The sequence below is a fragment of the Pantherophis guttatus genome, chromosome 1 (assembly GCF_059756535.1).
Source record: "Pantherophis guttatus breed Tessera chromosome 1, ASM5975653v1, whole genome shotgun sequence".
Taxonomy (NCBI): domain Eukaryota; kingdom Metazoa; phylum Chordata; class Lepidosauria; order Squamata; family Colubridae; genus Pantherophis; species Pantherophis guttatus.
Window position 1 is genome coordinate 252,127,407 of NC_142063.1, and position 12,975 is coordinate 252,140,381.

Consider the following 12,975-nt stretch of genomic DNA (forward strand, 5'->3'; position numbering starts at 1 on the left):
TGATTGGACCATGTGACTGATTGTTTTGAGAAAGAGAAAAACCTTTTACTTTTAATTAGGTGAAAACCGCAGGAGTCTTCAGAGTTGGTTTTCACCAGATCTGTGCCAATATGATATTTCCAACAAAGCTATTCTATGAGGAATTCACCTGCCTCGGAGTTTTGCTTGCTATGGGATTATTACTTGGAACCCTGACACTTTGCTTATCAAAAAGTCGCAGATGATCATATGATCCCAGGACACTGCAAACATCACAGATAAGAGCCAGTTGCCAAGCATCCAAATTTTGATCGTGTGACCATAGGGATGCTACAACGGCTAAGTATGAAAAACGGTCACAAATCACTTTTTACAGTGCCATTGTAACTTTGAATTGTCACTAAATGAACTGTTCTAAATTGAGGACTACCTGTAGTCTAATTTTATACTGTACTTCTTTACAGTAAGGTATTCTGCACTATCAAATTGTTAAGGCAGGCAAAACTTTAATATTGAAAAATTAGTATTCAGTGAGCTTTAGTTTTTTTCCCTTCTCAGTTATTTTTCAAAGTCATTTTTTTATGTTTGCTTAACAACCCCAGAGGAGATTATATTCAGAACACATCCTTCCTTTGTACTACTGTTTGGAAGGAATCTTGTATAGCGTAAGTTGACTATATTTCTCACACTGCTTTTCCTAAAGGTATTTTATGTAATAAAGAACAGCAAAGCTGAATATCGGAATTTGCTTTAAAGGAAAACAGGGATAGAATCGTAAACTGGTATGGGGCCATTTTAGCAATCAATACTAATCCTTTGTTCAGTGCAGAAAAGCATCGCACTGCATAATGGCAAGTTTAAAGGCCAGAGCCCCGTCACTTTTCAGTAGTTCCTACCTGTCTGAACTTCACAAATTAAGAATGTTATTTTGAAAGCACAAAAGTATTATACATATGTACGTATGTGTGAATTTTATACATACATACATACATATATATTCTATCGAAGCACCTAGTCTACCCCAATATGGGAGGGAGCACACTGCTTCCCTTTCGCCTTTCAGCTCCAATCCAGGAGCCCTCAAGCAGTCACATTCATGATAAACACTTAATCTCTCCCCTGGCTCAAGCTGATAAAGGGAGAACTTGTGGCTCAACAGTTAATACAACTGCCTAATATGCAGGCAGCCCAAGTTCGAATCCAAGTTAAGGGTATGGCTAGCTGATAGGAGCTAAATAGCTTGAAATAGATCTATACTAGTCTCCATTTATTTCTTTATCAGCAAATATAAATTTGGTATAAAATGGTTTGTCGTGAATGCGATTGCTTGAGGGCTCCTGGATTGGAGCTGAAAGGCAAAAGGGAAGCAGTGTGCTCCCTCCCATATTGGGATAGACCAGGTGCTTCGATAGAAAAACACTTAATCTCTCCCCTGGCTCAAGATGATAAAGGGAGGAGAACTTGTGGCTCAGAGGTTAATACAATTGCCTAATATGGGGGCAGCCCAAGTTCAAATCCAAGTTAAGGGTATGGCTAGCTGATGAGAGCTAAATAGCTTGAAATAGATCTATACTAGTCTCACTTTATTTCTTTATCAGCAAATATAAATTATATATATAATAGGAGCTACATATTTATTTGAAAACAGGCAGCTTTCTTCAATTATGTAAAATGAACAATAATCTGATAAAACAAGGAACAAAGTGAACAAGAAGAAATTTTTCAGAGTCGTTACAATATTCAGGGGAAAAAAACCCAGACGGAATGTAACACTAACTCAAAAACAAGGAGAAAGGAATAATTTACAGGTAGTCCTTGATTTACAACAGTTCCCTTAGTGACCACTTGAAGTTACAACAACTGAAAGTGACTTATGACCATTTTTCACATATGACCATTGTAGCATCCCCATGGTCACATGATTTACATTTGGATGCTTGACAACTGACTCACATTTAGGATTTGGGGTCATGTGGTCATCTTCTGCAACCTTCTGACAAACAAAATCAAGGAGGAAACCAGATTCTCTTAACAACTGTGTTACTAATTTAACAACTGCACTGATTCACATTCAACGAATGTGGCAAGAAAAGTCATAAAATGGGGCAAAACTCACTTGACAAATTTCTCACTTAGCAACATAAATTTTGTGCTCAATTGTGATTGTCAGTTGAGGACTACCTATAATTAGGCATTTGCTTTTGGAAATTGAGTTTTAGATATGTTTCTACATATACTTACTCCTTTGATTCCCGGGTCTTTTTAGTAACATGCTGTACCAGAGTGTCATAATTCGAACCTTCCCCCTGATTTTGGGCTGAGGTACATTTTTCAGTTTCTTCTTCTATTACGGACCCCAAGATGTTACTTATATATTCTCTAAGATACTTTACAAATTCATAGCTGTAATAACAATTAAAATGTAAAACATTATATTTAATGTCAATTTGTTTTTAATAATAAACATATTTCATCAAGCAACTATAAGAATATTCCATTAACTATGGTAAAGAGTACATGGACATTTTGGAAGAATTTCAGAAGTGAAGTGAAACATTAAATTCAGATACCAAATAGCATTTGAGACCAGTATATCTACTGAAAATGCTGAATATCTTTTTCCCTAATTAAAGAAAATGATTGCTTAGAGCAATCTCTGGGCCGTGATCCACTACCGGGCCACGGCCTATTTGGACTTGGGCCACATGAGTGGCTGGCCAGAGTGTGCGCGCATTCGCAGCTCAACTTTTGCAAGCAGTGGACTGACAGGCAGTTGCACACATGCTTGCTGGCCTGCTGCTTGCACAAGTTGAGTTGCATGCATGCACACCAACCCGCCAGTCATGCAAGCGCTACATGCACATATGTACGCATACCAGCCTGAGGCTCGGGTGGCCCAGTTCCCCTCCCGCTCCCCCGCCAGGCTGCCAGATTAGGGAATCTGATGGTTGGAATAACAGAAGTAAATACAAGGACCCATTGGATGCCATATTCCAAAGCTTGAAATACTGCAATTAATATCTATTAGGAACATTATTCACAAGAATTATACAGTCCTATTTTCTTGGCAAAATTTAAGTGGTTTGCCCTTGCCTGCTTACTAGAGCTGAGAGAGAATGAATAGCCCAAGGTCACCCAACTGGCTTTGTACCTAAAGCAGGTCTAGAATTCCTGGGCTCCTGGTTTCTAGCTTGGTACCTTAACCACCAAGGAAGAGTTCTGAAGGAAGAGTTTCCCTTTTAAAATTATCACAATGTCACAAAATCATGTCAACAAATTACTTATGAAAGTTCTCATCTGTTTCTTCCAAATGGAGTAGAATCTCTTCGGCACATTCTACGGATGGTGCTCCTGTGATTTTTTCTTTGACACTTTGCAATAACTGTCTGAGCATAGGTTGTAAGAGAGCTTCATCTTCAATAGAAAAATGAGACATCTACAGAAAGAAACACAGAAGCACAATATGAGTGATCTACCCTGCAATATCTTATTAACCAGCTATGAAGTAAACAGAGTCTATCTGTTGGTCTGTAAATCCTGTGTGGGGATCTTGAAAGTCTACATTCTACCCGCTATTTAAGAGTCAGATGAGAGAGACTAGAAATTACAGTTTTTCATTTATGGCCCCATTCTCTGGAACATCCTGTCTAAGAATTCCATAGATAGCACTCTCTTGGTATCGAATAAAATGTTAAAGATGTGATTCTTCAGGAGAGAATGCTTATTGCTTCAGACCATAGTTGAAGGTCTGACACATATTGAAGAGTTATAATAGTACATTTAATATACTATTTACATTTAAGGAGAAATTTCCTGACAGAACAATTAATCAGTGGAACAACTTGCCTCCAGTAATTGTAAATGCTCCAACACTGGAGGTTTTTAAGAAGAGATTGGATAACCATTTGTCTGAAATGGTATACGGTTTCCTGCCTAAGCAGGAGGTTGGATTAGAAGACCTCCAAGTCCCTTCCAACTCTGTTATTCTATTCTATTCTATTCTATTCTATTCTATTCTATTCTATTCTATTCTATTCTATTCTATTCTTCTATTCTATTCTATTCTATTCTATTCTTCTATTCTATTCTAGTCTAGTCTAGTCTAGTCTAGTCTAGTCTAGTCTAGTGATATATGGCTTTCAGTTTGTCATGTGGTTATATTTCGTCTTATGCTATAAATTATCTGTAGTCCTTTAGGTATAAAAATGAAGTAAATAATTAAAGACTGTGTATAAACAATATCCTAAAGATTAAAAAGGAAGTCATAAGGATGGATTATCTCTGCACCAATTTTTGTTTAAGATTTGTTGTACTGTATATCTTGTATATTGTATATGAGCATATATATATATATATATATATATATATATATATATATATATACACACACACACACACACACACACACACACACACACACGACTGAGGAACTTTATAGGAACATCATTTGGAACTGTTACCTCTTTTTACAGTCAGCCCCAATTGACAGAAATTATAGGACCTGAAGACATATGTAGTACAAAAAGTATTCACTTAACAGAGAATAAAAACATTGCATGAAATTCCTATTTGAGTAAAGCCATACAACCATTACCAGCAACGGGCATCATTTGCAAACCCACTTAGTCCAAAATAGTAAACTCTCCGAAAACCTGAGTTTGCTTCCTGATCACTACTGTGACACATACATGTTGTGGGATGGGGATGGGTGTTGGTGGCAACAATATACAAGTAATTTGCTTTTGCATTCTTTGGAGATATTACCATTCAGTCTTAGGGGGTTGATTTCCCATCCGGGTCTTAATCAAGCTTAATCCTATTTAGCTTTCCCCAAAGCAACCACCTTTGACTAGTCACTGCCACCTGCTGCCAACAACCAGCAAATTTTATATAAAGTACCCGTTTTCTTACAAAAGGGGCAAAGCTAAATTTGGAGTAAGTCCTATCGAGCCCAATAAGATTGCCTTCCAAGGGTACGTAATCATGCACGGAGTATCAAATCGTGTGCTGACATTCTCTTGATTTCAGGGGATGAGCTTGGAGTTAACACAACGTTGGAACAATGATTTATTCGAAGCAAGAAATGCGAGATGGGATAAGGAGGGAGGGGGCAAATAACCCGGCGATGGTACAACGCTGGCACATCAGAATCTGCCGCTCTCTTAAATGCGTGGATGTGGAAGCACCCCAAGTGCGTGGATGGTTATGGAGCACTGGACACAGGACAAACGATGCTGAAAATCTCCGTAATACGGATAAACCTATCAGCGGGTTGGATGGGGAATTATGATTACCATTAAATCTGTGTTTTGCCAAGCAGAAGCTCTTTTTCAAAGCGGGACCGCTCCAGCCAGCAGCCGAGAGTCCAGATCCCAGGAAAATGCCCGGGATTTGAGGCTGGGCGGATCCGACGATGGCGGCAACGGCGGCGGCAACAGAAACGGATGAGAAAATAAGCGAAGCACTCAGGAAGAAGAAACGGGGGCAGTGCTTCCGCGCCGGAGTCGCAAGCACAGACGCCTCGCCCCTCTGGTTTCCTATTGGCTCAAGCAGAGTGGGGGAGTGGCCATAAAACCTGGATATAAGGATGCTGTTACACCGCGAGTTGAGGGTTTGGGTGTTTAGTCAGCTAGTGTTAAGTGTAGCGAGCACTCTTGTGCAATAATAAGGCTCTCTTCTCTCCCCTCTCTCCCCTCTCCCAAAAATCCTGCGTATTATATGATTACTGAAAATATGATGGATTTACTGCAGGGTAAGCGCAAGTTTCTGCGTTTCCCTCCCTCTTTAGCCAAATGCTCGTACTGATAATGTTGTAAACGTGTGTATGCTACCAGACTCAACTCTGGGTAGAAGGCAATAATTTATCCAGGTGTGATAAATTAGATCTGATCAGAAAGTATACAAAACTTGGATTTTATCTTCCATATAAAGTTTTCTAACCATTAATGTTTTAATGGTTGTTTTTATTCTGGGCTCTTTTGCTTATTTATTGTTTATTTATTGGTTCGATTTATATGCCACCCTTTTCCGGAGACTCAGGGCGGCTTACAATGCATTAAGCAATAGCCTTCATACTTTTGTATATACCTGCTTAGTAGGGCTTTCGGGGCTCCCCTAAGCGGTGTTCTTTTTTTATACAAAGTCAGTTTATTGCCCCCACAAACCGGGTCCTCATTTTACCTACCTCGAAAGGATGGAAGGCTGAGTCAACCTTGAGCCTGGTGAGATTTGAACTTGCAGTAATTGCAGGCAGCTGGTGTTACTTAACAGTGCTTTAGTCTGCTGCGCCACCAAGGCTCTTTTAGAGCCTTTTATACAGCTTTGCTTATGCTGTAAATTGTTTTAGTTTAATACTACATTTTGTAACATCCATTTTACTCTCTGAATTCATAAGAGACCTAACCCTAATTTTAAGTGGATTTGCACCCTAATGGGATTCTCAAGTATTTTACCAGGAAGGTAGATAGGGCTGGCTCAAAAAAGCCAGAGACCTAAGCATACCGATGCACTATGAATCTATTGGTGACATTCATTTTGCTCTCCAAGTTCATGGAAACATAAACCTAACTCTTAAGTGGGTTTGCCCCCAATAGGATTTTTGCATGTGTTCGCAGGAAACGTAGATGGCCATGCTCAAAATGTCAGTGACCTCGTAAGCATAATGGTGCACCATAAATATGTTGGGAACATCCATTTTACTCTCCAAATTCATGGAGAGTTTACCCTATGTGGATTTGCCGCATAATTGTAATTTCTCATTATTTTAGCAGAAAATGTAGATGGGGTGGACACGAAAAATCAGTGTTCTAAGCAAATTTGGGCCAAAGTTATGTAATTCTTTTAATAATTTTAAATTTTGTATTGGTATGTGTTTTAGTTCTGCCTGTGCACCGCCCTGAGTACACTAGGGGAAGGGCGGTATACAAATTGAATAAAAATAAATAAATAAATAAATAAATAAATAAATAAATAAATAAATAAATAATTAATTAATTAATACTAATGCACTACAAACCCATTGGCTATGTCCATTTTACTCTCCCATTTTATGCAGGCCTAACCCTAACCCTATGTGAGATTGTCTCCAATGGGATTTTCCTATGTATTTTACCAGAAAACATAGATAGGGCAGGCTTGAAAAGTGAGCTCCTCATAAGCTTACCAAAGCACTTTGAACCAGTCGGTGACATTCATTTTGCTCTCCAGGTTAATGGACTCCTAACCCTAACTAAGTGACCCAATGAGAGTTTACCTGGAAACATAGATAGGGTGGGCTTGAAAAGTGTGCCCTCTTAAGCATACTGATGTGCTATGAACCCATCGGCAACATTCATTTTGCTCTCCGAGATCATGGGTGTATTGACCCTCTAATGGAATTTTCCCATATATTTTACCAGGAAACATACATAGAGGGCAGTGTTGGGTTGCCCCCGGTTTGCACAGGTTCTATAGAACTGGTAGTGAAACTGGTGGGAGGCCCCGCCCACTGACCCCTATGTCACCAAAATGCTTCTGCGCATGCGCAGAAGAGCGCACGAGCAAAGCGAGCGTGCGCGCATGGCCCTTCTGCAAACCGGTAGTAAAGATAAGTAGAACCCACCCCTGATAGAGGGGTCTCAGAAAATGAGGAGTCCTGGGAGCACAGTACTTAGAATGCTGTATTGCAGGCTAACTCTTCCCAAATTCTGGAATTTCACCCTGACTCAAGGTTGACTCAGTCTTCCATCCTTCCAAGGTCGGTAAAATAAGGACCCATATTGTTGAGGGCAATATGCTGTCTTTTTAAAACACTCAGACACCTCTGGACATTAAATGTCATTTAAAAATATCCCAATCTTCTGAAAAAGTAAAATACTATATGTTAGACGCTAAGAAAACTGTACTTTTAGCAAAAGTAGCATTCCTTTTCTGTTTTCCTTTTACAAGATTTTAATGAGATGCTATATTGCCTCTTTTATTTTTCTAGCTTTTGCTTTTTGCTAAATCACTGAATAATTATATTGCTGCTACATTTCACTTATTATTCTTCTCTTTATTCACCTTATGGTGTTGTTAGATATTAGATTGCATATAACTCCGTATAATACCAAGCCACTGATTTTCATCATTTCAACAGATGTTTCTGTTGCATATGAGAAAAGGTATGAGCAAAACATTGTAAATTGTTGATGTTACTTCTTTAACATGTACTGAAGAAAGAACAGAATGCAACAACTACCCTCATTTAAGGGATATATTAACTACAAATAGTACAAAAATGAGGCAATGCATGTTTGAATTCCGTGTCTTTTGTGAGTTTTCACTGTTAAATTTGCAACAGATGGTGCCATGTTATGGCCATATTGTTTGTATTTTGTGTTCTTCCTAAACAATGGAGAAATAGCATCATCCAGAACTCTGCTTTGCTACTGTGTTGTTAATATACCTGTTTTCAATGAGTCATTCCTGAGCTAAAATTTGGATGCTTACTTGACAAATATAGAGTGAAAAATTTTGACTGGGGACATGTGGATATAATGAAAAATTATGCTTGCCTATATAGGTGTATGTCCACATCTGTCTGACTTCCATGTATATTTCTGTTTGCTTTCTATCATGAGATAGTTATCTACCAGTAATCACATGAACTTAGAATGACACATAAACTAAGCCTCACAAATAGGCTTTAGAATTGAATATCTTACCAGCACAAAGTTCTCTGAGAACACATTCCAGGTATCGAATTATCTATCACTAGTTTTTATTTCATTTTCCTGCTTATGTAAAAATCGCAGAGCAATAAAATTTGAGAGCTAGGAAGTCTAATGATCTTTGATATTCTCCCAATATCCAAGATACATTAAAATTACTTCTTAAATCAGCAAACTGAACAATGTTATTCATATCAAATTGAATTCTATATGTGAATGCATATTGGCAAATTTAGTGTGAAATCCAACCTGTGAGCAAACAACAAAATCTCACCCTTTTTTTTTCCTGTCTTTTTCCTCCCCAAATCTGGTTCTGCTTATTGACAGAAACTCCTGGAGTAGATTTGGATGATGGGTATATTTTTATTTACACAGAAATAAGACTGGGTTCCCCCACCCCAATAATTTTTGTTTAGGAGGATTATTTTAAATTCAGATACATTTTCCTTTTAGGGGAGTGCAGATTTTTTTTAAAAAAGATGAACTTCACTTAACACAGTGGTCCCCAATCTTTTTGATACCAGGGACCAGTTTCATAGAAAACATTTTTTTCCACAGACGAGGGGGAGGGGGGGAGGAGCACGCAACCTAGATCCCTCACCTATGCACTTTACAGTAAAGTGGTGCAGTAGGGGTGAAATCCAGCAGGTTCTGACAGGTTCTGGAGAATTGGTAGCAGAAATGTTGAGTAGTTTGGAGAACCTATCTTCGAGACCGCCTGCTGCCACCGACGACCTCCCATTGACCCGTGCGCTCCCACAGAGAGGGCCTCCTCGGGGTGCCATCAGCCAAACAGTGCAGGCTGGTGACCCCCAGGGGGAGGGCCTTCTCTGTGGGGGCACCTACCCTCTGGAATCAATTGCCCCCAGAGATAAGGAGAATCCAAGACCTCAGTGCCTTCCGCCGTGCCCTTAAAACCTTCCTTTTCCAGCAAGCCGGGCTGGCCTAATTTTTAAAGTGTTTTTAATTGTTTTGTTTATCGTTTTTAATTAATGGGGCCAAATTTATATATATATATTTTAATTGTATTTTAATATTTGTATTTGATGTTTTTACTTGGCTGTTCACCACCCTGAGTCCTCAGGGAGAAGGGCGGTATACAAATTCAAAATAAAATAAAAATAATAATAAAAAAAAAAAAACCAGCAAATACCACCCCTGGCTGGCCCCAGAGTGGGGTGGGAATGGAGATTTTGCAATATCCTCCCCCCAGGAGTGGGGAGGGAATGGGGATTTTGCAGTATCCTTCCTCTGCCATGCCCACCAAGCCACACCATGCCCACCAAGCCACGCCCACAGAACCAGTAGTAAAAAAAAAATTGGATTTCATCACTGGTTTGCAGTCCTATGAGAACCTAATGCCTGGTGATCTGAGATGGAGCTAAAGCTGTGACACTAGCATAGAAACTGGAAAGCGGCTGCAAATACAGATGAAGCTTTACTTGCTTGCTGTTGTGGTCCGCCAGCAGCCTGCAGAGCTGGCAGTGGAGTCAGAGAGTGAGGAGGCTGAGGAAGAACATGGGCCAGTCCTGGAGGCTGGGGAAAGCCCAGATGAGGGCTCTGCGTCGGAGGTAGAGATGGGGCCAGGACCATCTGGGAGTGATGTGCGGACTCCGGAGCCTCCAGAGGCTGACAGCAGAGAGGCAAAGGAACAGGAGGAGCCTGTTCCTAGTGCATACATGAGAAGAGCTGCCAGAAGGCAAGAGCAGCTAAAGCAAAAAGGACAACTCAGGCGTAAAGCCAAGAGATGATTGGCTCCTCCCATAAGGCTTAAAAGACCAGCAATGGCTCTTGGGCTCTTTGTCGGAAAACAACGTTGATAGATTTGTTTCTTGTCTTGCTGCATTTATTTCTTGTCGGCGTCTTCTGCTTCTGAACTTTTGCCAAGAAAAGCCTTTGGCAGTTTGCCACAGTAGACCAAGGTTGGTGATAAGGCTGAAGAATTGTGTTATGAAGAATTTGTTTTGAATTAGTTTGGACTATGCTGAGAATGAGTTAATTATCAGCTGTTCTAATAAAGTCTGTTTAGAACTGATTGTGTCTGATAGTATCTACTTGGACCTGGGTCACAACACTTGCCTGCCATTCACCTTCAACTATGCAGCACGGTTCCTAACTGGCCACAGATTTGTACCCATCCATGGCCCAAGGGTTGGGGACCACGACTTAATTCCAAAATGTTCTCTTCTGTAAAATCCTAATTCTAATTTTGTGCAGTCAAGCGGGGATTTTCTAAAGTCCAGCCTACTTTTGTCTGGCTCCCATAAATCCATTCACATTTTAAGGCAGTTGCAATGATCCTTTAAAAGCAATCCAATTAAGATTCCATCTGTTTCCCAGTTAAAATGAGTATAAACTAATTCAGGTGATAGCTCTTGCAGTTAGTTAATGACTATTCTTTTTCTCTCAGACTGGTTTAAGCACAGCTGCTAATTCAATAGTTGCAAGTAAACTTGCCAAATTTATTCTTGACACCCAGTAAGCAATCTGCAATTTAAAGAAAAATGATATGGGTAACAATAATTGTTTCAAAATTATTTTTGTTTATGAATATTTGAATTGTATGCTAGCCGCCAGAACCACAGGTGAATTGGTCAGCCATATAAATTTAAATAAAATGAATAATGGAATAATATCCCATTGAAACCTTGCTTTTTTACATAATAGTTTTCACCATATAGTTTAATTTTGTTGGTTTGTTTTTAAATTTTCCAGGTGACAACCAGAAGTAACAACAAAGATTAATGGTTCTCTTTCTGCATCCTCAATTTCTAGCTCCTAATATTATGGATTTAAACATTTAAAAGGGACAACTTACTGGACGTATGAGGAATATGTATTGATCATTGAAGCTGTGCACTATGTGTGAGATTTGTGTATGGGTATATATAGGCTTGCGTCTATTTATCCAGTCACCAACATATGAAATGTTGCATTAACACAACGTTTGTGAAGGGAAGAAAGTGTTGCTATGAAGGATAGTGTTAGGGTTATTGCTTCAGTCTTAGTTTCTACTGTCCTTCAGTGGTCACTCCTTGCTTTTATTGTTGAGGCATAGTTTTGTTGCTGCAAAACCATCCATAAATGGTAGTACGGTATAAAGTTAACTGCTGCCATGAAGAACTGTATGTTGATGCCCAACACTTGTCTACTGTTACTTCTACATAGGGGTGAAATCCAGCAGGTTCTGACAGGTTCTGGAGAACCGGTAGCAGAAATTTTGAGTACTTGGAGAACCGGCAAATACCACCTTTGGCTGGCCCCAGAGTAGGGTGGGAATGGAGATTTTGCAATATCCTTCCCCCAGGAGTGGGGAGGGAATGTGGATTTTGCAATATCTTTCCCCTGGAGTGGGGAGGGAATGGAGATTTTGCGGTATCCTTCCCCTGCCATGCCCACTAAGCCAAGTTACGCCCACAGAACCGGTAGCAAAAAAATTTGGATTCCACCACTGCTTCTACATACCAAAAGATGGAACCAAGGTTGAGGAAAGGTTCATCAGAGGCACCTCCTTCAGATATTCTCCACTTAGTGCAAAAATTACTTTGGCTACATGTGAAAAAGTAGTGTTACTCCTTCTCTGATCATCTCTATTCAGATATATCTTGGCTGCTTTATTATTGTATGGACAGGCTTGTATGAATCTTCAGGAATGTTCCATTCTATGCAATGCACACTTCATTCTGAAACACCTTCTATTCATTCATGCAATTTGTATGACCATCCATCTCAGCAAGTGACTTTTCCATCCATCATACTGCACACGGCAATACCAAAATGGTGTGCTTGCAACTGCCTGGCAAGCCACAGGGTCATGATAGGTCTTCACTGAGTAGGGGTGTGACTTCATAGGTCACACAAAATTCTTCTACTTTTTTTTTCTATGTCTGCTGAAAACCCAGGAGCACCTAATGGGAGACATGACATGAAAAACATGGAGTTCCAGTAGTAAATGTTGGAGGAGCAGAGAACATAGTAGCAGCATAGTCCCACCCACCTCGGTGGTACCAGAGTTTGTTCAGGAAGGTAGAATGCAGCAGCCAGGCTAAACACCGGTGACAGCTGGAAAACACCACTTTTAAAATGGAACAAGGGAAGATGCATGGAGATTCCCTTCATGGTGATTGACATGGGTTGAAGGCAATATGTGTTGCTATCTTTGCAAAACAGTAAGTGGACTGTCCTCACACCAAGGCAAGCAAGATGTGTGGATGAGCCTTAAATCTTGCTGGTTCTGCAAACACGCCCTCTGTTTTCAAACTCTGTGGTTTAGGGCTGAACCATCGCATAGTAACCCCAGCTAGCA

General features: G+C 39.9%; 1 protein-coding gene across 1 annotated transcript in view; it reads right to left on the minus strand.

Annotated features, from left to right (window-relative positions):
* The window catches only part of TBC1D32 (TBC1 domain family member 32), a 99,452-nt gene extending 93,836 nt beyond the window's left edge, over positions 1-5,616 (minus strand). The window contains exons 1-3 of the mRNA XM_034418705.3: positions 5,274-5,616; positions 3,261-3,415; positions 2,221-2,382 (exon numbers count right to left, since the gene is read on the minus strand). Of these exons, the coding sequence (XP_034274596.2) occupies positions 2,221-2,382; positions 3,261-3,415; positions 5,274-5,276 (320 nt within the window). The 5' untranslated portion in view covers positions 5,277-5,616. The remainder of the gene's footprint in view (positions 1-2,220; positions 2,383-3,260; positions 3,416-5,273) is intronic.
* Between the last annotated feature and the right edge of the window lie 7,359 nt (positions 5,617-12,975).